Raw genomic sequence first — 27,917 nt, forward strand, 5'->3', positions numbered from 1 at the left:
TTATAGAAAGTGAGTTTTCAAAGAGTGATTCGTGGTTTGGAGAATTTGGAGTCACGTGTCGTCTGCCTCACCTCCCCAAATTCTTTATGAAACTGTAAAACTCACTGAATGTGTGAAAGTTAAGTTGATTCTTCTTGAAAATAATGCCACACTCGACTATATTCATGCAATATGGTGACAGAAATTACAATGCACTTGCCTCATTTCAAACCTTCAGAGGGCCTCAAAACACTGATAACAAGCAAGCAGCCCAAGCTTACTAGTATAACCAGAGACCATATAATAGAGGGACGGCCCTCTAGCCAGTGCGCAAAACCATCAGCGCTACGGCTTGTACTGCGCAGCCTATCCGGAAGCTGGAAAAAACGTGTGTTGACTTCAGTCATCGATTTCGCGTATTTTCATTGCAAAGGTAAGATTTGATTTTTTTCATGTATTCTCATGCATATACTTACATTTGCAACAGTGCATTAGAGGTGTATTAGGGGTGCTAAAGCATATATTTGTCTTTGTATTTGATGAATACTGTAATGTGTGCTCGTCGTTCTGTGAGAACAATGGCGGAGGTGTAAAACCGGCAAAAGTGCCGATTTTGATTTTCAATAACGGATACTAATTCTCAATGCAAATCCTTAGTTACCGGGGTGTAATGAAAGAAAATAAGATAAAGATTTGTATAGGGGCATTTATAAGTCTGTGGCGTTTCGCGTCATTCCTTATTTTGGCTCATGCAATGCGATGAAATATGATGTTTTCCGAAATATTTTACTCCACAACACTTGATTTTCGCTCGCTTTCACAAGAACAGCTTATTACTAGCATGTTTAAAATAAACATGTGAACATTCACGGCGATTTCCTCTTTTGCGTGGTACACTTTTTATATGGATACGATCGGTATTTTATTTTTTATGATTTTTGGCGTAAACCCATATTTGCATCGTATTACTGAACATTTCAATTATCATGTAGCAGACGACATAACATTCATTTTGTTCATTAATATAACGTGATGTAATTTTTAGAGTAAAATTGATATTTTATACTTATCCTGACTCATGCTCTTTTGCTTGTCTTCTTCTTCTTGCGAACTTAGTGGAAACACTTGTATCTCCCTAATTGAAGCTCCCTTCAATGTAAAATCACTAATTAGTACTCACCACGAGTTACCACCTTTCCACAAGCGCGGGAAACGAGGGCGCCACCTTCACCCATGTGCCTCACTCTCTCCTCATATACTGAGCCCAACATTTGAATTTACAGGGAAATCCAAAGTGTTATGTGGGGAGGATGGGAGGGCTGACCTCATGAGTCAGGATAAGTATAAAATATCAATTTTACTCTAAAAATTACATATTTTTCCTTATCCTGACTCATGCTCTTTTGCTTGTAGAATCCTACGGAACGGAGGTGGGAGTAATAGAATACTTTGGATTTTAATAATTAGTGATTTGATCTGTGATGATTGTAATAACCCTATGGGAACTTCATAAAGGCACTGAACTGATGAATTCCTGCTGCTAACTTATCAGCTGCCATATAAAGGTTATTACAATGTACTTATTATGATAAAGTATATATAACATTAATACAATGCTTAAGACTGATAGACTTAAATTTGTTAATATGCTAGTATAAACTCCTTAGAGTTTGTTAGCTAAAATACTTTAAGATATAAACATAGTACTAAGCTTAAGATATGATTAAACTTAAGCTAATTATATAATAGCAAAACTCTTTAGAGTTTGTTAGCTAATATACTTATATGATATAGATATAATGCTGAGCTTAAGATATGAATAAGCTTTGGCTACATATATAATAGCAGAACTCTGTAGAGTTTGTTAGCTAATATATTTTTATAATATGAGTATAATACTGTGCTTACGATATAATTAACTTAAGCTACATATACAATAGCCAAAAACTCTGTAGAGTTTATTAGCTAATAGATTTATAATGTAACTATAGTACTAAGCTTAAGATAAATTTAGACTTAAGCTAAATGTATATAGTAAAAAACTCCTTAGAGTTTATTAACTAATATACTTTTATGTTATAAACATAGTACTGAGCTTAAGATATGATTAAACTTAAGCTATATATATAATAGCAAAACTCTGTCGAGTTTTGTTAGGTAATACATTTTATAATGTAACCATACTGCTTAAGATATGATGAAACTTAAGCTAATTGTATAATAGCAAAAAAACTCTTTAGAGTTTGTTAGCTAAAATACTTATATGATATAAACCTAGTATTGAGCTTATGAAGGAAAACTTAAGCTACATATATAATAGCAAAAACTCCGTAGAGTTTGTTAGCTAATACATGTTATAATTTAACCATAAAGCTTAAAATATGATGAAACTTAAGCCAAATATATAATAGCAAAAACCTCTTTTAGAGTTTTGATAGCTAATATACCTACATGATATAAACATAGTACTGCGCTTAAGATATGAATAAGCTTAAGTTACATATATAATAGCAAAAACTCTGTACAGTTTGTTAGCTAATACATGTTATAATGTAACCATAAAGCTTAAAATATGATGAAACTTAAGCCAAATATATAATAGCAAAAACCTCTTTTAGAGTTTTGATAGCTAATATACCTATATGATATAACATAGTACTGCGCTTAAGATATGAATAAGCTTAAGTTACATATATACTACCCATCAAAAGTTTAGACTCACCTAAAGCACTCACTATATGTTATACATATACATATGGTTACATCGAAGATGAATTTCTCCACTAACTTGGGGGAGCCAACTGCAAACTTTATGTAGATGAATTGTAAGAGGATCATGAATCAAATTGCTAAAAAGCATGTGCAAATATCGTTCATGTGAACAGCTGCGTTTTGGTGTAAAGTTTTCTTAAGAATTCGCCAATTTTCACTGATTTTCATCATTTACTGAACTCATGACAATAATCTGTTCAACGTTACGAATTTGTTTTACAATGCATTAGTTCATGTGTCAACAGTACCCTTAAACTGAACTGAATATTTTGCAAAATCAAGTTTAGAACAGTTGACTGAAATAAGAGGCTACATTTACACTAGTGAGTCTAAACTTTTGATGGGTAGTATATAATAGCAAAAACTCTGTAGAGTTTGTTAGCTAATACATGTTATAATATAACCATATTGCTTAGAATATGATGACACTTAAGCCAAATAGCAAAAAACTCTTTAGAGTTTGTTAGCTAATATACTTATATGATATAAACGTATTACTAAGCTTAAGATATGAATAAGTTTAAGCTACCTATATAATAGCAAAACTCCGTAGAGTTTGTTAGCTAATATATTTTTATAATATGAGTATAATACTGTGCTTAAGATATAATTAACTTAAGCTATATATATAATAGCAAAACTCTGTAGAGTTTGTTAGCTAATATATTTTTACAATATGAGTATAGTACTGTACTTAAGATATAATTAACTTAAGCTACATATATAATAGCAAAACTCTGTAGAGTTTGTTAGCTAATATATTTTTACAATATGAGTATAGTACTGTGCTTAAAATATAATTAACTTAAGCTACATATATAATAGCAAAACTCTGTAGAGTTTGTTAGCTAATATATTTTACAATATGAGTATAGTACTGTGCTTAAGATATAATTAACTTAAGCTACATATACAATAGCCAAAAACTCTGTAGAGTTTATTAGCTAATAGATTTATAATGTAACTATAGTACTAAGCTTAAGATAAATTTAGACTTAAGCTAAATGTATATAGTAAAAACTCCTTAGAGTTTATTAACTAATATACTTTTATGTTATAAACATAGTACTGAGCTTAAGATATGATTAAACTTAAGTTATATATATAATAGCAAAACTCCATTCGAGTTTTGTTAGGTAATACATTTTATAATGTAACCATACTGCTTAAGATATGATGAAACTTAAGCTAATTGTATAATAGCAAAAACTCTTTAGAGTTTGTTAGCTAAAATACTTATATGATATAAACCTAGTATTGAGCTTATGAAGGAAAACTTAAGCTACATATATAATAGCAAAACTCCGTAGAGTTTGTTAGCTAATACATGTTATAATGTAACCATAAAAGCTTAAAATATGATGAAACTTAAGCCAAATATATAATAGCAAAAACCTCTTTTAGAGTTTTGATAGCTAATATACCTATATGATATAAACATAGTACTGCTTAAGATATGAATAAGCTTAAGTTACATATATAATAGCAAAAACTCTGTACAGTTTGTTAGCTAATACATGTTATAATGTAACCATAAAGCTTAAAATATGATGAAACTTAAGCCAAATATATAATAGCAAAAACCTCTTTTAGAGTTTTGATAGCTAATATACCTATATGATATAACATAGTACTGCGCTTAAGATATGAATAAGCTTAAGTTACATATATAATAGCAAAAACTCTGTAGAGTTTGTTAGCTAATACATGTTATAATATAACCATATTGCTTAGAATATGATGACACTTAAGCCAAATAGCAAAAAACTCTTTAGAGTTTGTTAGCTAATATACTTATATGATATAAACGTATTACTAAGCTTAAGATATGAATAAGTTTAAGCTACCTTTATAATAGCAAAACTCCGTAGAGTTTGATAGCTAATATATTTTTATAATATGAGTATAATACTGTGCTTAAGATATAATTAACTTAAGCTACATATATAATAGCAAAACTCTGTAGAGTTTGTTAGCTAATATATTTTTACAATATGAGTATAGTACTGTACTTAAGATATAATTAACTTAAGCTACATATATAATAGCAAAACTCTGTAGAGTTTGTTAGCTAATATATTTTTACAATATGAGTATAGTACTGTGCTTAAAATATAATTAACTTAAGCTACATATATAATAGCAAAAACTCCGTAGAGTTTGTTAGCTAATACATGTTATAATGTAACCATAAAGCTTAAAATATGATGAAACTTAAGCCAAATATATAATAGCAAAAACCTCTTTTAGAGTTTTGATAGCTAATATACCTATATGATATAACATAGTACTGCGCTTAAGATATGAATAAGCTTAAGTTACATATATAATAGCAAAAACTCTGTACAGTTTGTTAGCTAATACATGTTATAATGTAACCATAAAGCTTAAAATATGATGAAACTTAAGCCAAATATATAATAGCAAAAACCTCTTTTAGAGTTTTGATAGCTAATATACCTATATGATATAACATAGTACTGCGCTTAAGATATGAATAAGCTTAAGTTACATATATAATAGCAAAAACTCTGTAGAGTTTGTTAGCTAATACATGTTATAATATAACCATATTGCTTAGAATATGATGACACTTAAGCCAAATAGCAAAAAACTCTTTAGAGTTTGTTAGCTAATATACTTATATGATATAAAGCAAACTCCTTAGAGTTTGTTACTAATATTTTAAGATATGAATAAGTTTAAAGCTACCTTTATAATAGCAAAACTCTGTAGAGTTTGTTAGCTAATATATTTTTATAATATGAGTATAATACTGTGCTTAAGATATAATTAACTTAAGCTACATATATAATAGCAAAACTCTGTAGAGTTTGTTAGCTAATATATTTTTTACAATATGAGTATAATTACTAAGTACTTAAGATATAATTAACTTAAGCTACATATATAATAGCTAAATGTATATAGTAAAAACTCCTGTAGAGTTTGTTAGCTAATATATTTTTTACAATATGAGTATAATACATTTACTGTGCTTAAGATATAATTAACTTAAGCTACATATATAATAGTATTGAGCTTAAAAACTCTAATGTAGAGTTTGTTAGCTAATACATGTTATAATGTAACCATAAAGCTTAAAATATGATGAAACTTAAGCCAAATATATAATAGCAAAAACCTCTTTTAGAGTTTTGATAGCTAATATACCTATATGATATAACATAGTACTAAGCTTAAGATATGAATAAGCTTAAGTTACATATATAATGCAAAAACTCTGTACAGTTTGTTAGCTAATACATGTTATAATGTAACCATAAAGCTTAAAATATGATGAAACTTAAGCCAAATATATAATAGCAAAACCTCTTTTAGAGTTTTGATAGCTAATATACCTATATGATATAACATAGTACTAGCTTAAGATATGAATAAGCTTAAGTTACATATATAATAGCAAAAACTCTGTAGAGTTTGTTAGCTAATACATGTTATAATATAACCATATTGCTTAGAATATGATGACACTTAAGCCAAATAGCAAAAAACTCTTTAGAGTTTGTTAGCTAATATACTTATATGATATAAACGTATTACTAAGCTTAAGATATGAATAAGTTTAAGCTACCTTTATAATAGCAAAACTCCGTAGAGTTTGTTAGCTAATATATTTTTATAATATGAGTATAATACTGTGCTTAAGATATAATTAACTTAAGCTACATATATAATAGCAAAACTCTGTAGAGTTTGTTAGCTAATATATTTTTACAATATGAGTATAGTACTGTACTTAAGATATAATTAACTTAAGCTACATATATAATAGCAAAACTCTGTAGAGTTTGTTAGCTAATATATTTTTACAATATGAGTATAGTACTGTGCTTAAAATATAATTAACTTAAGCTACATATATAATAGCAAAACTCTGTAGAGTTTGTTAGCTAATATATTTTACAATATGAGTATAGTACTGTGCTTAAGATATAATTAACTTAAGCTACATATACAATAGCCAAAAACTCTGTAGAGTTTATTAGCTAATAGATTTATAATGTAACTATAGTACTAAGCTTAAGATAAATTTAGACTTAAGCTAAATGTATATAGTAAAAAACTCCTTAGAGTTTATTAACTAATATACTTTTATGTCATAAACATAGTACTGAGCTTAAGATATGATTAAACTTAAGCTATATATATAATAGCAAAACTCCGTCGAGAGTTTTGTTAGGTAATACATTTTATAATGTAACCATACTGCTTAAGATATGATGAAACTTAAGCTTATTGTATAATAGCAAAAAAACTCTTTAGAGTTTGTTAGCTAAAATACTTATATGATATAAACCTAGTATTGAGCTTATGAAGGAAAACTTAAGCTACATATATAATAGCAAAAACTCCATTAGAGTTTGTTAGCTAATACATGTTATAATGTAACCATAAAGCTTAAAATATGATGAAACTTAAGCCAAATATATAATAGCAAAAACCTCTTTTAGAGTTTTGATAGCTAATATACCTATATGATATAAACATAGTACTGCGCTTAAGATATGAATAAGCTTAAGTTACATATATAATAGCAAAAACTCTGTACAGTTTGTTAGCTAATACATGTTATAATGTAACCATAAAGCTTAAAATATGATGAAACTTAAGCCAAATATATAATAGCAAAAACCTCTTTTAGAGTTTTGATAGCTAATATACCTATATGATATAACATAGTACTAAGCTTAAGATATGAATAAGCTTAAGTTACATATATAATAGCAAAAACTCTGTAGAGTTTGTTAGCTAATACATGTTATAATATAACCATATTGCTTAGAATATGATGACACTTAAGCCAAATAGCAAAAAAAACTCTTTAGAGTTTGTTAGCTAATATACTTATATGATATAAGCGTTATTACTAAGCTTAAGATATGAATAAGTTTAAGCTACCTATATAATAGCAAAACTCAGTAGAGTTTGATGGATAATATATTTTTATAATATGAGTCTAGTACTATGCTTAAGATATAAATAACTTAAGCTCATGTATATAATAGCCAAAACTCTGTAGAGTTTGTTAGCTAATGCATTATCATGTTACCATAGTACTACTCTTAAGATATGATTAACTTAAGGTAAATATATAATAACAAACTCTGTAGAGTTGTTAACTTATATATTGTATGATGTAATAATCATAGTACTGTGATGATAAAAGGAACTTAAGCAAATTATATATAGCATGTAGCTTTTAGTACTGTTATAAGATAAGTAGAAATCTGTAAGATTGACTTATCTTCTCCGAGAACTGTCAATTGTTGTCGAGGACCATGGGATCAATTGGTGGATACCTGAGGCGTCCTCGGTGGTGATATCTCTCAGATAATGGTTGGCAACCACCATATCGGATCTCCAGAAATAAACCCTCCATTATTCCAAAAAACATTTGTGTAAATCAATTGTAGAAGTTAATGTTCTAATATCATGAGTATTAAAGCTCATGGAGGGTCGGATTGGGTCCATCCGTCTTGTATGCACATAGTATGACAGTTCTGATCCAACGGAGATATAGTACGTGAGACTTCATTCTGCCTAAGTTGAAGATAGAGGAAATAATCTGTTGCATTTCCCTTCCTGTTTGGTTCGGTGGAGATAAATTTACAGTGCTCTTGCTGGCCATCGTGATAGAATCATCGTATCATGGAGCCCAAGTATGTTATCCAGGCGTGTTCATAAACCTCACTTGTGAGGTGTTGGAGTACTATATTCAGATCCCCAAGTTGGGGCGTGAAATTTCCGTTTTAATTCTCCAATCAGAAGCTTAAGTAGGTTTACTAACCATCCAGTTGTGTTAGTAGCTTGATGATTAAATTCAACTGTAGTCTGAGGCGCTGTGGGTTTAGATCAACTTGTATCCCCGTCGTCTAGGTAATTAGCTGCGAGGTTCTTGGCGATGTAGGTGCACAACCAGGTGTGTCTGTCCTCGTTGAACTTTATGTAAATTAGCCTGACTGCCGTGCTCTCGCCCTAACTTGACAGGGGAGGCCTCTAACCTGAAGAAAGCAGCCCAATCATGAAGGTTCAGGTTAACTGGACTGTAAGGAGGCTTGCTCGTTCACTGATATATAGTTGTCACTTGTGATGTAAGTCTTGAACTGTGAATTAAGATCGATCTCCCGCGTGGAGTCGTTGTCCATCGCGGTCCAATCAGAACAAGGCATTTTGATTCTGTAGAAAACCCCAGCTGTGATGTCACCGGTGTAGCAGGAAAAACCTTGTATAAAATCTTGCCGTCGTTGATATTAGCATAATCGTCGGTCTTCACTGTAGCTTCCGAAGTTACCCGAAAGTGACCACGTGTTTGAGGGTTAATGGTAAGCCATGAAACCTTCGACGCGAAATACCTCGCTCTGTAATATTAATGCTGGGTAGGTTATTTTCCTGGCTGTCGTGAAAGTAACTTCAGTTTGAATCTAATTCCGACTTCCTTATATAAGGTACAATAACCTTGCAAGTTGTCAGCTTGTAGACTGTATACATGAATGTATCGTCATAATCGAGAATTAAAGCTGAACTTGTTGTACATATTTCTTCTCAGAAAAGTTGACGATTATGAGTTATACTCGCTGTAACAAGGCTGCTGTTCAATTTCAATATTGAATTGTCTGCAGATATGCGTAATGGTCACGCATGTAGATAATCGTATAGTCGTCCGGAATTGCATATTCTAGCCATCTATACGGAACAGTTGATTTCTGTGAAGATCTATGAAACGTCGTTGACTAATCAATACAGCGACGTTCTGTGTTGTAAATAGCCTGTGCAATTGTCTTCGCGTAGGCTTATAGATGGTATCTGGCATACAGTTGATAGACAACTTATGCGATGTCTTGAACGGACTGACGAGTAGCTATATATGACGAGTGGCTAGTATATGGAGACCTTGGAGGAGACTTCCTCGGTGAACTCTGGAGACTTCGCGAAGCTCTCGAAGTATCCCTTCTGGGTGAAGTAGACTTGGAGCCACTTAGCCTTAGCGACCTTCGGCGAAGGTATCGAAATCAAACCCCGATTAGTATATATATATATATATATATATATATATATATATATATATATAGCTATATATATATATATATATATATATATATGAACGCTTGCTTCATGAACGGCCTCTGTGTTTAACAGGATGCGGGTCGGCGAAGCGTTACTCCTCCGCGATGTCCCTTGTAGCTGGTGAGGCTCTAGCTCCTTCGCGGAGGCGGCCTGGGACTTGCTGGTTCTGCATAAGTAGGGCCGAGTGGATCATCTTATCATCTTCAGAAATCGTGTTACAAGTCTGGTGATAAGTGTCTCATTGATCGTTTTAGATCTATTTAGGCCAAGAACATACGTCTCGTCATGGATTCAACTGAACCAATTTACGATTGTAGTTCTTATTCTTGATATTGATGATCAACTTGTCTATGGGTTGATTTTCTCGGAGACTTGTGAGGAGAACGTTGATAGCTTCGCGAAGCTCTTGTGTAGTCCCTCGATGTCCTTCTAGATGATGATGATCTGGATTCAGGTGTCCTTAGCGAATGCCTTCGCGAAGCTTCCTCTGCGTCCGGTCCGGGGGAACGACGATATGACCTTCGCGAAGGCTTCCGTGATGTCTGATGGTCCGAGTCCACATCTAGGGATGAAACCGAAGAAGGTGATGATCTATCCCGCCTTCGCGAAGGCTGTACATCTAGGTCCTTCGTCAAGGTGGTCCGTGACTTCCTTCGCGAAGGTGACATCGTCCTGGTTGCTACGTTGACGGGGGGTGCCTCTGGGGTGCTGTCTACGTTGGAGCCTTCGCGAAGGCTCGGTCCCTGCTTCTGCAGTCTGTAGCGATCCTCCATCATGGTCATAATTTGCCGCATCAGGTCCTCAGGGATGGACTGCGACGAGGTCGTCGGTGCCTTATCTGCGGTGTTAATGGAGGGGTCCACAGGAATATCGTCCGACATCAGTGTAGAGGCATCAGGCTGCATGGTGATCTCTGCTGATGTCATTGTAGCTGTCACCGGTCGCTTCTTGTGGCGTATGTCGGGGATGATGATCGGCTGATCATCGTAGACGTCCAGGTCTGCGGCTGGAACAATCTCGGTTGAGAAAGTCCTAGTAGACTTCGTTGATTTCCCCTCAGATGTCAACGCTGCCCTCGGTGTGCGACGTCTGCGTTGAGTGTTGGTAGCGATGGGACCCTCAGGAAGATCATCGAATATCAGCGTTGGTACATCAGGCTGCATGCTGATCTGCGCTGACATCACTGTTGCCGACATCGGTCATTCTTTTGATGTACATCAGGTATGATGATCGGCTGATCATCATACAGGCCCAAATCCGGCTGTAGAGATGTAGTAGAAAACCTCTAGTCTACGGCTGCGACGATGGGATGTCTGGGGAAGCAGGGACGCTTCTTGGAGATGGCGGACTTCGTCGCCCCCGCCTCTCCACCACTCTAGCGGAACACCACACGGGAGGGGGGTCGGCCAACAGCAGTAGACTGGCGAGGGGTTCAGGTGTATCAGTCATACTAGACTCTGCATACGCGACCTATCTGCTGCGCGTCTCAAACGCAAAGTAAATATTAATAAAAGGTAGAATTGGATAAATTAGTACCGCAAGAACTGCAATGTGAATAAAATGAACATGGCGCAGTACAACTAAGGCATATTAAAAGCGGATCAGCAGCAGAATAAAAACCGTAATCTGCAATAGTACAAAATTTTCATCAACGTAATCCACTGAAACAAACACGGCGTCCCGTGAATAAACTGTAGAAAAACGACTAAATATCAATATATAATCGTTGAAGGATACTAGCTAAACCTCTATAGATGTCTATACGAGGTAACTAACTAAATATAAATCAAAGGATATAGTGTCGGGAGACACAAGCGCTCTCACGTCCAGCTCACTGGGCGAAGAAGGAGAGAGTGAGGCACATGGGTGAAGGTGGCGCCCTCGTTTCCCGCGCTTGTGGAAAGGGGGTACTCGTGGTGAGTACTAATTAGTGATTTTACATTGAAGGGAGCTTCAATTAGGGAGATACAAGTGTTTCCACTAAGTTCGCAAGAAGAAGAAGACAAGCAAAAGAGCATGAGTCAGGATAAGGAAAAATAATATATATTCAAATCATTCTACAAAAGTCTCATTCACCTAATCGTTTGAAAAAGAGTACATATTTCCATTATTGTTCATTTTGATGATTATATTTGTGGAAAAGGTCCTTATTTATCATGTAACAATTCATATATTTTTCTGTTATCATTATTCTTCCTACTGAAGTTAGAGTTGTATTGCTATATATTATTATATTATTATACAGTACCAGCAGCCTGACTTTATCATGAGCATCGATTTATGCAACAATGAATCAACATTTTATTTATATCATTACACTATTTATATAATAAATTATCATTTGTTTGGCAGATGCCCAGGAAAAAGAAAGTTTTCATCGGCAGTCGCCAGAAGGGCTACTCAAAGTGGGGTCCGAGACAACAAGGTGTCAGTTCTTCCTCTCTCTGAGACATTCTTATTCATCAGTTCAATCAACTGTTCTCGACAATTGCAGGTAAGTAATAATGGAAGTAAGAAATTCACAAATGATGTCTTTGAAAAAAAATGAGTAATTTTGTGTTGATATTTTGTAGTTATTGGTGCTTGTATATCTGGTACCTGCAGAAATAAGTTTAAAATATCAAAGCAATTTTATAATCAAATATTAATATTGTTTCTTTTCTTATGTAAAAACAACGGTATAGTGTAAATTATTAAATACAATATTCCCATCTTGAGTAAGTAACTAGACCTTGTTTGAAAGAGCATTGGCAACCAACTATTGCATAATTTTAACAACTATTTAGAACACTTCAAATTTATCTTTTTAATATTAATATTGTGTAACTCCATTTTCAGTTCAAGAGATGCACTGTGGGACAAAGCATGGAAGTCATTCTTCATTGACCTCACCGATGAACCCACAGATACCCCATGCCTGGAAGAAGCGACAGATTCTGATGGTTGTTCGGCTGATGAATTCTTTGGGTTTATTTGACACAATTCACCAGTATCATCCGGACAACAATGTAGATGAATTTGTTGATGGCATCCTGCGATACCAGCAATATTTAACATTAAAAAAGGAGCTGTTTCAGCATGTAGATGAGCTAGGCAATTTTACAATTGCAAGAAACAAGCGTGAAAACAGTACTATTGTGCAGTTTTATGACTGACGTAGGCTCAGTCCAGCTTTCAGTAGTCATCAAGCCATCCTTTACATCAGCAATATATGCACATCGACGTGACTTTAGCCCAAATCATGAATTCTGGATTGGTTTACCTGCATTTTTCTCCACTCTAAGAGATATGAAGAAACTTTTATCAAAACTGTCTACATACCATGTTTGCGTTGGCAATTATGAAGACAGATTTGCAGACTTGATTCCAGTTGGTGCAGGCATAAGTGAAGGAGCTATTTCAACAATATCTGCCTAATAATTTATCATGTTATAAAGTACATGAGTAGAAATTATGGAAATTAATATCCAATGTACAGTTCACTTCATGGATATCTAAAATATCTGTTAATGAAGTTATATTAAGATTGTGTTCAGATTTGTATGATTTTATGTTTTACATTCACAACAATAAATACATTGTACAGCCTATATAAGTACAATATTCCCATCTTGATAAGTAGATATACCTTGTTTGAAAGAGCATTGACAACCAACTATTGCATAATTTTAATTTCAAATTCAGTTTAGAGTTTATTTGCAACAGTTGAAATTCACATTTACTGTGTTTTTAATGAAAGAATATCTAAATGGTTGAATTTAGTAATACATGATTGTACATATAGATCTATGGTCCTATTCTACAATAAATACATTGTGTGATGTTGTGTTTTAATGTTATTGGTTGCATTTTCCTGCCAAGTTAAAGTTGACACTTTGCTGAAATTTTTTAATTGATGAGGTAATGTAGTACAGCCCATTTAACACATATATTTCATGGGCTCGGAGGTAAGTGACTTTAGTATTTAGTGGCTTCCCTTTGAAAACAACAACAAGTGTCTCCATACGGCCCAAAGCATAATCACTGCTAGCCCCAAACTGGCATTATAAAAACATTAACGCTCTTGGAAAATGTGAAATCTTGTATCGTTGGAACTATAAATTTTATAATAAACACCAGTCAGTCACAGGCCCTCGTGTCTTTCCGAGGATTCATGATTTTAATAATATTGTTTTGAGATGAGACCCGATTTCGAAATGCTTCACAGTACAATACATAATGACAAGGCCGGACACTTCTAGGGTGCACCCTACCCGACTCGTTGCCGCCGCCATGCGCTACCATCGCGATGCAATCGATTAAAACTTTATGTAAACATAATCATGGATGATTGGCCTATCGAGCAACACTCATGACACCTACCAATTCTTTATTGTTATTTCTGCAAGTCGATTGAAACCAATTTTGACTCGCAACTAAACGATCTTGACACAAATGGATGACGATATGTCCGCAAGACACAAAAGGGTTCTGGTGAAGCAAGTCCTCTGATTGGCTAACGCTTGCAAATCTGCACATTCTTTATAAATTCGCGGGAATTTTTACTTTCATCGACTGCTTGACCACACCCTCGTTTTGTGCCAAGCGAATACTTGCAAGTAAATCTTGGGATTAGCCATGTGATAATACGTTTAGCGAGCATCGGGGATATTGGCAACTGTAATGTTAAAACTGCCTTTACCTGACTGGGTTAGTTTGATTTTGTATTTTTGGTTTATATTCTCTGTCCTGTCGTAGTCTGTGAATTCTCCAAGTAAAGTATCGAGGTCCTAGTCGGAATCATCCCAGTGAATGAATTAAGTAGATCCATGGCCATGCCGAATGTTGAAACAAATATTCCAGGCTTATGACGACACGCATTTCGCTGAATGATACATGTTCTGCGATGTTGTCAGTTGACATGTGCAAATGAGAGATAAGATAAAATTAAGATTATTGTAATCAGTTTAATGGAGCTGTCCATGTAATGCTTAACTGTCAAACGCAGCCGGTGAAATCCCGCTAAGGGAATTAACTCTCGGCCCGGATATTACGCAATATTGTTTACGTGGTTACCCGAGTGCTCATTTGCGAATGTCTGCGCATTTGTTGAGCATGTGTACCGGTAGAGGGAAGTTAGCAGCAGGGTGTCGATGTGTGTATCAGTTACATGCCAGGCCGTAGCGCTGATGGTTAGTGATAAACTGTTGGGGAGGGCCGTCCCTCTATTATATGGTCTCTGGTATAACTTACCTCCGAGCATGTTGGATGAATGCCTATTGCATTGTTAAAGTCTTCTTTTGTAGCTCCCTTCTTCATAGCAATTGCATATCCTTGAGTTATCTCCCCTGCATTAGGTCCAATAACGTGGAATCCTATGACTTTCTCCTGAAAACAGAGGTTGATGTGGTTAGGTTTGCCAGTGTTATCATTGACAACTTGACCTTCCAGTGAGTGAGTGAGTGAGTTTAGTTTTATGCCACACTCAGCAATATGCCAGCTACATGGCGGGAGTATGTAAATAATCAAGTCTGGACCAGACAATTCAGTGGTTGACGTCACGAACATCAATCTACACATTTGGGATACATCATGCAGCGACCAAGTCAGAGAACACTAGTTGCTGAAAAAACAATTCTTGGTATGGTCTCCTGGTATTTCTTACTTACATTTTCACTCAAGCGGCAGATGAGCTTTGCATAACAGGCATTTTCTGACCGGCCTGGTACCGTCCATTCCAGTGGACGGAAGTTAGAATGGTATACCTGCATAAAAAATTATCATTGACATCAAAACCAGGACAATTTTTAAAGGATGTTATTCAGTACTGCTATGTATTCAACATTAAAGACTTTTCATATTCATGTGATTCACATATATCTGTTAAGACAATTGTCACATTAGTATTTGCTGAAACAAGTCCCTGGCCATTTGTCATTTGACCAACCAGTTCAACAAACAGTTGACTGATTGATTATAATACTGAGTGAGTTTAGTTTAACGCAGCACTCAGCAATATTCAGGCTATATGGCAGCGGTCTGTAAATAATTGAGTCTTGACCAGACAATCCAGTGATCAACAACATGAGTATCGATCTACACAATTGGGATACGATGACTTGGCAACCAAGTCAGTGAGCCTGACCACCGGATCCCGTTAATCGCCTCTAAGACAAGCATGGGATACAGAAGACCAATTCGAAACAGGATATTCACGGGTATCAACAAACAGTATCATTGCAGCTGTAAGATTGACCTACTTATCACAATGTATATTACACAATTTCATCAGAATATCTTAATATTTTTTGAATAACCAGATCCAAAGCAACAGTGAGTGAGTGAGTGAGTATGATTTTACGCCGCTTTTAGCAATATACCAGCAATATCACGGCAGGGGGACACCAGAAATAGGCTTCACACATTGTGCCCATGTGGGGATTCGAACCCGGGTCTTCGGCGGGACGAGCTGACGCTTTAACCACTAGGCTACCCCACCACCCCCGAAAACAACAGCACCAAGATACCATGAACATAATATGTTCCACAACTTGCTTCCATAAATCAAAGGGCACTGAAACTGACTCATTATCAAGATAGGCAGCTCTTAAAATGTTGGTTCCTGTTAAGCTCTTCTCCCCAGGAATCCCCAAATATTTCTAGATCCATGTGAGAAAGCTACACACCTCAATGTCTTCAGCTCCAAATTTGTCAATGGCATCTTCCTCTGCGCGTACCCAATGGCTCCGTACTCCAACGGGGTGAAGACTGTGGTTGCTACGTTGACATAGTCACACTGAAACGGTTCATGGAAAATAAGTCTCGCAGATTATTATCCAAGCTTGTGTTAAACATATTAAATGAAACTGAATTCCGGTATTTCCCACCCGAGGGTAGTTCATGTGTCTTGCTTGCAGGCTTGGTTGGTTGGTTTATTGTTTAACACCGTGCTCAGCAGTATTCCAGCTAAATAAACGAGTCTGGACTAGACAATCCAGTGATCAACATCATATCATGAGCATCGATCTATGCAATTGGGATACAATGACATGTCCCAACGAAGTCAGCAAGCCTGACCACCCGATCCCATTAGTCACTTCTTACAACAAGCACGGGTTGCTGAAGACCAATTCTAACCTGGATTTACAGACCGCAGCCATATAGCTGGAATATTGCTGAGTGCGGTGCCAAACAACAACCAAACAATATAATTCCAGGAAATCACTCCAGTGTTTGCACCAACAGAAGTCTACTGATACTAACCAGGACTTTGGATTCATCATACAATCTCCGGGCCAGGAGTTTCCCTGCCTGGATGGCCACGGGGGTCAGCTGCAGTTTACCGTCAACAATATCACCAATGGCGTAGATGTTGGGGACACTGGTCTGTTCCCGGTCATCACAGATTACACGCCCATTTCTGGAACAAAAACACTATTATATCTCAAATTGAAAGTAACTAGTCTGCTAAAACAGATACTTCAAACTGTTGTCTGATGCACTTGAGAACATTGAGACTAATGCCTGGTTCACATTTGGCCTGTGATTGGTCAACAACCCCCTTAAACTGCCCGAAGCTCCAAGCATCGGCCGTACGGTTATCGCACGATTCTATGGGCGCCATAGCCTTTACGATTTTGACAAACCAGACAATCCAGTGATCAACAGCATGAGCATAGATCTGCACAATTGTGAACCAATGAAGCCTCAATGAAGAATTTCCAACAGTGATGTTTAGATTTTGATTAAAACAGTCATGAAAACTTTTCATATGTCATGAAAAGGGTATGTAATAAATATTGAATGTCCTACTAGAGCATTTGGACTTACGTATTGAATAAGATGTCGTGGTAAGGAGAAAAAACTCATTCTTTGAACTCTTTTCTTGCCCACCACATCTTCGAGTTCAATACACTAGTATGACGTTTAACATACATACATGATACGGTTACACAAGGTAATATTAATGACACATGTTGGCCAGAAACATCAGTGCAGCACAGGCCTGAGATTGAAACGCAGCCAAAACAACCCCAAAAAACACATACTGCCAAAACTGCCTGTTTCTCTGCAGAGTGATATATCGACTGTCCACCCAAAATATTGGAACAAAGCTACACTTACTTTGGGTTGAGCTTAACACCAGCATTCTCCAGTCCAATGCCTGATGTACATGGGTCTCGGCCAATAGCATACAGGATCTGCAACAAACAAAAATATCGGATAATATAAGGGACTTTTTAAAGCTGGCATTTGGAATGAGTGAGTGAGTTTAGTACTACGCCGATTTTAGCAATATTCCAGCAATATCACGGCGGCGGATGACAGAAATGCGCTTCACACATTGTACCCATGTGTGGACACACACAACACACACACACACACACACACACACACACACACACACACACACACACACACACACACACACACACACACACACACATTTGGAATAGAAGTAACCAGTTTGAAAGTTTGTGATATAAAGCTTAAGAAAGCCAATATCAATTTCTGGTTAATCACTCATTGATCTCCTAAAGTTTGTGATGGGCATGATCGGTACCAGTGTGTCTTCAGAGGCACCTGTGATACGAGGACTGTAGAGTATATCGATTAGTAAGTTAGTCAAAATATCATGTCGAATTGTTTCAGCAATATGGCAACCGTGAAACATTAGCATTCACAAATATTTCCTAGTCAGCTAGACCGACATGGATACCAATAGGGCTGCAGCAATTCGGTATGATATGTTTTATTTAATAAACTTTGAGTTAAATGAAAATCTGATGTTTTTACTTGTATGAAGAATCGAATCGAAAATGATCGAATTGAGGGTCCAATATCGAAAATCGAATCGAATCGTGGTCTGGGTGAATCGTTGCCCTAGATGCCAAATGTAATCAACTTACGGTATTGTACTCCTCCACGATCTCCTGGCCCTCACGTCCAAGGGCAGTAACTCTGTACCTCCCCGGTGTGCCCTCTTCTAGCCGCTCTATCTTCTGTGGAACAGCGTTGTAGATGAACTTCAGCCCGCTTTTCTCCATGTAGTCACCGATTTTCTCTGCCATCTGTTGGTCAAACCCTCGTAGGAGGATCGACCGCACCATGACTGTTGTGTCCAGCCCCAGACCATGGAGGAACCCAGCGCACTCTAGTGACACATACGAGGCTCCAACACACAGCGTCTTGCCGGGACAGTATGGCAGGGAGAAGAGATCATCACTGTAATGAAGAAATCTGGCATTATCACATGATCCATGGGGAAAAAGTGTGTTCTTTTTTCATTCTAACAAGAGGTTGAATGAGTTTGTTATTTCAGCAATATTCCATCAATATCATGTACCCATGAGGGAACATTTTAACCACTAGGCTACCCCACTGCAATATTCCTAAATTTCTAGATCCATGCTCATGACGTCAATCACTGGATTCAACTATTTACAGACTGTCCTCGACGTAGCAAACAAAAACAAACTCATTATAAGTTTGCAGCCATTGCAATGATGAACATTGGTTCCCAGAATTGATCTTCAGTAACCCATGCTTGTTGGAAGAGGCAACCAACGGGATCGGGTGGTCAGGCTCACTGACTTGGTTGACACATGTCATCGTATCCCATTTGCACAGATCGATGCTTATGCTGTTGATCACTGGATTGTCTGGTCAAGACTCAATTATGTACAGACTGCCGCCATAGAAAGCTGGAGTGCGGCATTAAACAACAAACCAACCAACATGCATTGCGCCAGCCTCCGTACACTCAGAGCATGCTCAAAGTGCACATATTTCATACTTATACTCTCAGCTCCCTGAGAATCATACAAAGCTACCATGTCAGATGCTAGAAGGTGAACCCTGTACCTTGTTATACTGTACTCCTTGACTCCAGGGATGTCAGGAAAGCGAGGTCGTTCCCCTGTTGCGATGATGATGGTCTCTGTGGTTAATTCCTGCACTTTCCCACGTTTGTTTGTCGCCTGTGAACAGAAATTGAACAAACAATCAGCAAAACTTTCACAAGAACCTGAGGAGCATATCACAAAACCATAAACCAAGAAATTAGTGGGAAATGTGCAGTTTGAGAAACATCGCTCTCAGCAATATTTCAGCGACATACAAACAGCTTGCAACATATTCCAGACAAACGAGTTTCTGATATTATATACAATGATCCATTCCTTAAGGGTGTGACAACACACGATCACAAAGTCAAGTTTCCCAATTTCTCTTACAACCAGTACTTGCTGCTGAGGAATTATCCAAAAGCCCACTTGAACCAACATCCAGGCATGAAGATTAGGCCAGAATCAAACAGGGTCCATTTTACTGAGTTCCAAAAAATATTAAACTTAAATTAATCTTTTCACATGTCATGGAAAGCTAACACATCCTGAGTAAAACTAACATCTGATTGAAGTACTACATGACTGAGACAAACCTTGATCTTGTGAGGTGTAATTATTTCACCATATCCGTTGATGTAGGTGACATTCTTGTCTCGCAGCTGCACCCGGTAACCCCAGTTGAGGGAGCCGATGTAATCCTGAAATATGTAACAAAGTAAAATACTGTGTCACTGACTTAACGAACTCAGAGGACCTGCCCGCTATAAGTTGTTCGATCTCAAAGCTGAACCGAATTTCAGTCAAGTTACAATGTTCCAGGTTAATGTAAAAGGACACAGCACAGAGTGTGGGCATGTCGAAGGTATTTACCAGTTGAGAAAAAACACAGTAAAATGTACTGTCTCCCTGTGTAGATACGGGTCAGAATTGGTCTTCAGTAACCCATGCCTGTCATTAGAGTCGACTAACAGGATCGGGTGGTCAGGCTCACTGACTTGATTGACACATGTCATCGTATCCCGATTGCGCAAATCAATCCACATTCTCGATTGTCTGATCCAAACTCAATTATTTACAGACAGCCACCATATAGCTTGAATACTGCTAACTGTGGCATATAACAACACACATAAATAATAAATGGGGGGCAATTTTGCCCTGAAGTTTACATGAAAACCACTACAAACTTAACTGAAAATATCATGATACATGCCATCAGTTTATTAAACAACAGCAATGTTCACTAGAGCTGTTTAACACACGTTTGAAACTGGCTGACAAATCAAAGCATGTAAACCCTGACAACAATTACCTGAATACCGTCCCTCATGACGTCCCACTTGTGACTTGGTTCTACAATAAAAACATTTGAAAATTACCATGCTGTTGAAAGCTGAAATTTTTGGTCATAAACATTGTCTCAATCATTTTTAATACTTGTAATATCATTCTCTTCCCACAGAGGTTACTTGTCATATCTTCCTACGTAACCTCTGTTCTAATACGGCCATATTTCCCGGTTCTCGTAAAATCAACTAGCGGCAAAAGATTGCAACACGAATTATCTCCCTTCTTTCTATCCAATCAGAACACGTGTTACATCGACTTAGATTCAACTTGACTAAACACAAGCAAATGTGGGGTCACAAATATCCCCAATCTGCCGGGGACTTGTGTTGATGTTACACACAAGACGTTTAATGGCTAGCTTGTCCGTTGTCAACGAGGGCGATGGAGACGCCACTGATCCGCCATAACATGACTGAGTTCTGTCTAGTAGAAACGTTTGCGCATCGCGCAGGGGAAGAGGTTTAGTTTTCTCGAAGCATACGGAAATTACTGAGGCCTTGCGAATGATCACTTTTGAAACAACGTCGCTGATTGCACAACTAAATCTGATTGCCTCCAACCACGAGTCTTGAACGCTCACACCATGAAAGGGCCGTATTAGAACAGAGGTTACGTAGGAAGATATGACAGGAGTAACCTCTGTGGGAAGAGAATGTTGTAATATATGAATTTCAAGCTTCAAGATTCTTTAATTAGCATACAAGGCCTCCCGCCCAGAATACATGTGTAGGTATTTTGGTTAAGTTAATTCTTTATCATAACATAAGTACAATAAGACAAATGTATAAATAAATTCAAAATACAATCCCAAGCCATCGAAGCATTGCAATTTATTCAAACATCATCCACAATTTTATTATTATCAATTATTTATAATCACTGAATTTCATTAGATAACTGAGACAATCTTTTACAACATTTAAGTCCATGATATTTTCAGCTGACTGACCTGTGTTTCCCGTAGTCCCAACCAAACTTCTTGGCATCTTCATGTTCCTCACCTGCAAAATGGAACAGAATAAATGTCAATGCATGTGAGTGAACTGAGTTTAATGCCACTTCTACCAGTACAAACACGGTATGCCAGATTTTTTGGGCGATGACTAATAGTAATCATTGTCTCAGAGCTTCACTTCCGTTACATAAGTTTCATAATCAGCGCGTATCTTCCATCACTCATGACAATCTGATCCTGGTACATCAAAGGGAAGTCAATCTGAGCATCAATCTGCGCATCAATCTGCGCAACTGGGATGGGAACCGATGACATGTGTCAACCAAGCCAGTGAGCCCGACCACCCGATCCCGTTAGTCGCCTCTTACGACAAGCATGGGTTACTTGTGAATATGAATGGTAACCACAAACATTATAAGAAGAACCTTACCTAGCATCGACGCCCGGTGCATCAGCTTCTTTGGGATGCAGCCAACATTTACACATGTTCCTCCCAATCCTGTTTACAAACAAAACAGGTCCTGTCATAACATTCTACTGGAAATTATTCTAATATTCAACAAAAATATACATTCGTTTCACCTTATGCTCATTCTGTTAATTAATGAAATAAATTTCATTCCTAACTCCAGACACTACTCTCTGTGAGCATAGATGTAATCAAAATTCCAGAATCCTGGCACTGTGAGCAGAGATGTCATCACATTACCAGAATCCTGACACTGTCTGTGAGGTGAGGTGAGGTGAGGTGAGGTGAAATTGGGTATAACGTCGTGCTTGAGAATATTTCACTCATATGACGACATACATGCGTGTGTATGTGTATGTGCGGCTGCTTGTACTAGCCCAGACTCAAACTGGTTTTATAGTGCTAGCCCACTGAGATACCATGCCGCAGTGAAGCATGAATACCCCACTCAGACACATTATACTGACTCCGAGCCGACCAGTCCTTGTTGTACCCATTAATGCCGAGCACCAGGCAGAGACCAACAAGTACCATATTTTAACGTCTTTTGGTATGACGCAGTCAGATATCGAACCCGCGACCTTCCGCTCTCCGGGCGGACGCTCTAACCACTACACCATGGAGGCAGTCACTGTCTGTGAGAGTAGCAGTCACAGGTCATCCCAATGCTGGTATCCAGAAACTACTGTCAGTGAGAGAAGCTTGACAATGCTGCTTAATGAATGAAAGTATATATTCTTAGCTACATCATGATTATTGACCTGTGAATATTACTACATGCTGTGTTTTGACACAAATACTCACCCCATGCCGTTCCCTGAGGACTTGGTTTCACAAAATCCAGAAGCGCCACTTTCTTTCCCAGCTGTGCTGCTTCCTGGAATACAGTTATGAAAGATGCTGAGGTGAAATTGGGTTTAATGTTGCATTCATTGTACCAGTGTAGAAAATTAGCTAAAATTTTATATCTGTTTCTCTAGGAGACACTTGAAAGTCTTCAATCATCTTGTTTTCAGTATGCAACATGGCAAATCAACAAACACAGTCACCATTATAAGGTGTCACTATTCAAAACTGTAAACCAAAAGTCACCGTGTTCTTTAATCTGATTGGTTGAAAAACATGATCGAATGGCATTCGATTCCCAGAAATTGCAAGACTGTTCACTGCGTATTGACACGTACAAATATCACACACAATTGTATTGTTGCGTCGTCAGCAGTGGTGACGTCGTTCAAATCATATTGTGACGTAAAGTCGGAATGACGTTACAAATGAGCAGTTCCAGATGTTACCACAGGAACCAGCTGAAACAGCCAGCTGATGACACTTCACTGCTGTACCCGTACTCGATGTCAATGAGTGCAGACAGTCAAACCTATGTGGGCCTTTTGGTTTACTTTTGTGTTTAGAATGTCGATAAACATCATGTGTTGGCCAATGTCCAGGTGTTATTGAGTATTTGAAGCACAGGAATGTTTCATTTGAAACCTCCGCTAACGCCATCGGTTCCAAATGAATTCCCGTGCTTCAAATACTCAATAACACCCGGAAATTGGCTAACACATGATGTTTATCTCCTAACTGACCATGAAATTCAAAGGGTCATAGTCCACGGTGCTAAAAGTCAAAGACTAATGCATTCCATGATTCACTTACCAAACCCCTTATTTTCAAACAGTAACTGTAAACAGTTAAAAATTCATGCTTTGCCTCAGAAAAACAAATAAAATATAAAACTTTAACTCTTTCAACACCAGTCAACCAGAGGCATTTACTGCCATGACACCGAGTTCCCAGAGACTCTGAGGTCATAGATGAAGCCTATGTTTATGAAGGAAATTATAAGCTTGTAAAACGTTATTGCTACTACATCCCATACACCATTTAAAAGATCTAATCCTACTGTTAATAAATATGAAGTTTATTTTTATAATATTATTCAAATAATACAACTACAACTTAAATAAATTTATATTTGAATGAAAATGCAAGCTTACATTTGTAACTTCCAGATAAACCACGAAAGGAGCAAAAACTATGGCGATTTTTTCCATTTTGTGACATGTCATAAATTGCCCGTGCCTTTTTCCTTTTATATTTTCATTTTACGTAATCAGAAAATTATTATAAAAGATTTCTTAAACAATATGTATGGTAAGCCTATTTCCCGATATCTGCGGCTTTCCACTCGGTAAAATGACATAACAACTGAAAATACCTCCGTTTTGAAGCTTTATGAATAACATGCAGCGGCAAATCGCGTTTGATGTCGGGCATCGGAAGAAAAGCTCTGAACATCAACAATATCACTGTACCCTTGCCAAGAGTATTTTCACAGTTGTAAGAAGCGATTTTATTGGATAAAGATTGGTTTCTAATGACGCTTTTTTCACACAGTCTGCTATAAGGGTTGTGATTGGTCAAAATCAGACCATTGACCTAAGGCAGCCAATCATATAACGGCAATGGATACCGTCCTCGTAAACGAAATCTTTTAGATTTGGACAAAAGTTTTGGGTAAAATAATGCTATTCTGAACATATTAAGCAAGAAATCGCTACCAATACATAAATATGTAATTTTTAGAGTAAAATTGATATTTTATACTTATCCTGACTCATGCTCTTTTGCTTGTCTTCTTCTTCTTGCGAACATAGTGGAACACTTGTATCTCCTTATTTGAAGCTCCCTTCAAAATAAAATCACTAATTGGTACTCACCACGAGTTGCTCCCCTTTGTCTCCCCTGGAGGGAAAAGGTGTCGCCACCCTCTGGCCATGTGCTCCACTCTCTCCTGATTTGTGAGCCCAACACTTGAATTTACAGGAAATCCAAAGTGTTATGTGGGGAGGATGGGAGGAGACTAACCTCATGAGTCAGGATAAGTATAAAATATCAATTTTACTCTAAAATTACATATTTTTCCTTATCCTGACTCATGCTCTTGCTTGTAGCATCCTACAGACGGAGGTGGGTAACAGAATACTTTGGATTTATAATTAGTGATTTTGTATAGATATACTGTAATATCCCCTACGGAACTTCATGAAGCCTTAGATTTAGGATGTTTCCTGTATAAAGAAAACCATAGGTTATATAAAGCCATTAAAGGGGAATTACATTATGAATATATTGAACAATACATATAAATTATATATATATATATATAGGTGACTCTGATAGAGGCACTGAAATTGACTATATCAAGTATATGCTTAAGGTTGAATACTTAAGCTGAACATATATACATAGCCCTAAAACTCCTTAGAGTTATAAGCTAGATGAGTATGTATAAAATACATATTAATCTTGTGAGGCTAATATTTTAAGCCCTCGAGGGACTGTCAGTTGCTGGCGAGGACCAGTGGTCGAAATGGTGAATGCCAGAGACATCTTCTGTAGTGATGTCTCTTAGGTAGTGATTAGCAAATACCATGTTAGATTTCCAATAGCATCCTTCCATAATCGTGTTCAAAGGAACAGTTACCGTGTAGAGAAGTAGGGTAGAGGCCAGTGCCTTGATCTCATGTGGATTTGATGCTGTTGGTGGGTCCAAGCCTGCTGCCTTGTAGGCACGCAGGAGAATGACAGTCCTTATCCAAATAGATATTGTGGTCCGTGACACTTCTGTTTGATTAAGTAGGCGATAATGGGATGAATAAGCGTTCGAGAAATCCTCTCCTTGTTTTGGATCGTCATTAAATAAACTTTGACGCTCTTACGGGACACAGTGATAGGTCTTGTGTATCTTGTGATCCGAGAATAGAGGATAGCCGGATGTGGAATAATCTGTCTGGTTGACCTGGCAGTTGATTCTTTTGCAATGAAATCCATCTTAATCCGAGGGTGCGCTGTGTTATGATTGTCATCAAACTGTATCCTCTCGTAATCCAGAGCTTGAATTTCCAGACATTCTTGCTGCTGTGGCTAGCGATAGCAGAAACAATGTTTTCTGTGAGAGAAATTCAAAGTTTGTCGATTCAAAGGTTCATAGACCTCACTCGTGAGGTGTTGTAACACTACATTCAGATCCCAAGCTGGGCGTGGAACTTCAGCTTTTGGTCCTCCAATCCGGAAAGCTCGTGAGGTAAGGCCAGTAACTCTGGAGATCTTGTCAATTTGACACCCGTTCTCATGGTGATTACAGAGCTAAGCTGCGCAAGATATGTTGATATCGTTGAACCTTTTAAATGTTTGTTTTGGCGTAGGTAACACAAATAGTCTGCCACTTGAGGTTGTGAAGCTCTCTTGCTGTAAACCCTTTCTTTGTTGCATAATTTTGAAACTGTGCCACTTGTCGCCGCAGGTACAAGTTCTGAGTTGAGTAACGTAAGGCAAGCGTGACTGCTTTTGCCGCCCTGGCAGAATATCCTCTCTTGTTTAAACACATTTGTATACAGTCCATACGTGTAGTTGGAACATTGCTGGGTTTCAAAGTGCACTTGTTTGGTGTGAGGATGAATTAACAGGTTTGGCGCGGCTTGGGTAGCTCCAGTGTTGGTTGACCCGATTTCTTGAATTAGTATGGGAAACCACGTTCTGGCCGACCAGTGGTAGCGACCAAAGTGAGTTGTAGGCTCTGTGTTTGTCTGATTTTCTGTAATACTTGAGGTATTATTGCTGGCTGGTGAAAGCAATGCACGCATTGAGGCCTTCCCATGATAGACTTAGAATCCGCTGCCCAAGCTTGGGGTCTGGGACTGGTGACACGAATGTAGGTAGCTGATTGTTGAATCGCGTGGCCGAATAGGTCTATTAGCGGCGCTCCTAATTGCTTGATTATCTGTGCAAAATTTCCGGTTGATCATCCACTCTGTCGGTGATGGTAGATGAGGCCGAGAGAGAGTCTGCTAGTATATTTCTGGCTCGGGAATGTGCACTGCTCTGACATGTAGATTTAGATCTTGTATTAAATCGAACAGTTGGAAAGCTTAGGTTCAAAAGGTTCATCGATCTCGTTGAGCCTTGCTTGTTTATGTAGAACGCCACTGTCGAATTGTCTGTATGGATCATTAGGCGCGCATTTTGTAGAAATGTGCTCCAATGTAGAATGGCGTTGATTACAGCTTTCTGTTTATATGGAGTTTGCATTCTTGCTGATTCCATAACCCTGATATCGTGGTTGGTGAGATGAGCTCCCAACCTTGGAGTGACGCAGCGATCTACATACAGATGGGTTTTGTATTCCTGCTCTGCTAAACAAATCCCTTCCCAGACATTCGATTTCTTGGTCCACCATAGTAGATGTGGTCTGAGATGTTTCGTAGACTGAATGGTTGTACATCGTTGAGATGTGCGTTGATGAGGACCTGTAGGGGACGTAACTGTAATCTGCCTGTGACAGTACTGTCTTGGGCTGATGTGAGAAGACCTAGTAGGCTCTGCCATTGTCGCAGTGGTAACGAGAGAGAGTAGAGCTGGTGGAATGGTCTGTTGTATCTTGAGCCAACGGTCTTCTGGTACCATAATACGG

General features: G+C 37.4%; 1 protein-coding gene and 1 long non-coding RNA gene across 2 annotated transcripts in view; one reads left to right on the top strand and one right to left on the bottom strand.

The window, feature by feature from the left end:
- Positions 1-27,917, bottom strand: part of LOC124282099 (thioredoxin reductase 1, cytoplasmic-like) — a 41,414-nt gene that overhangs the window by 1,792 nt on the left and 11,705 nt on the right. Inside the window, 13 exon segments of the mRNA XM_046718072.1 lie at positions 15,073-15,207; positions 15,489-15,584; positions 16,506-16,550; positions 16,553-16,615; positions 17,083-17,239; positions 17,944-18,020; positions 18,729-19,044; positions 19,684-19,799; positions 20,261-20,365; positions 20,980-21,013; positions 21,967-22,018; positions 22,403-22,471; positions 23,246-23,318. Coding sequence (XP_046574028.1) covers positions 15,073-15,207; positions 15,489-15,584; positions 16,506-16,550; positions 16,553-16,615; positions 17,083-17,239; positions 17,944-18,020; positions 18,729-19,044; positions 19,684-19,799; positions 20,261-20,365; positions 20,980-21,013; positions 21,967-22,018; positions 22,403-22,471; positions 23,246-23,318 — 1,338 coding nt within the window.
- LOC124282100 lies at positions 372-13,258 on the top strand. The gene is made up of 3 exons (XR_006900052.1): positions 372-412; positions 12,193-12,267; positions 12,679-13,258. It is a non-coding gene; the product is annotated as an uncharacterized LOC124282100 (long non-coding RNA).

This window comes from Haliotis rubra, unplaced genomic scaffold (assembly GCF_003918875.1).
Source record: "Haliotis rubra isolate DU_JTF1 unplaced genomic scaffold, ASM391887v1 Scf292, whole genome shotgun sequence".
NCBI lineage: Eukaryota > Metazoa > Mollusca > Gastropoda > Lepetellida > Haliotidae > Haliotis > Haliotis rubra.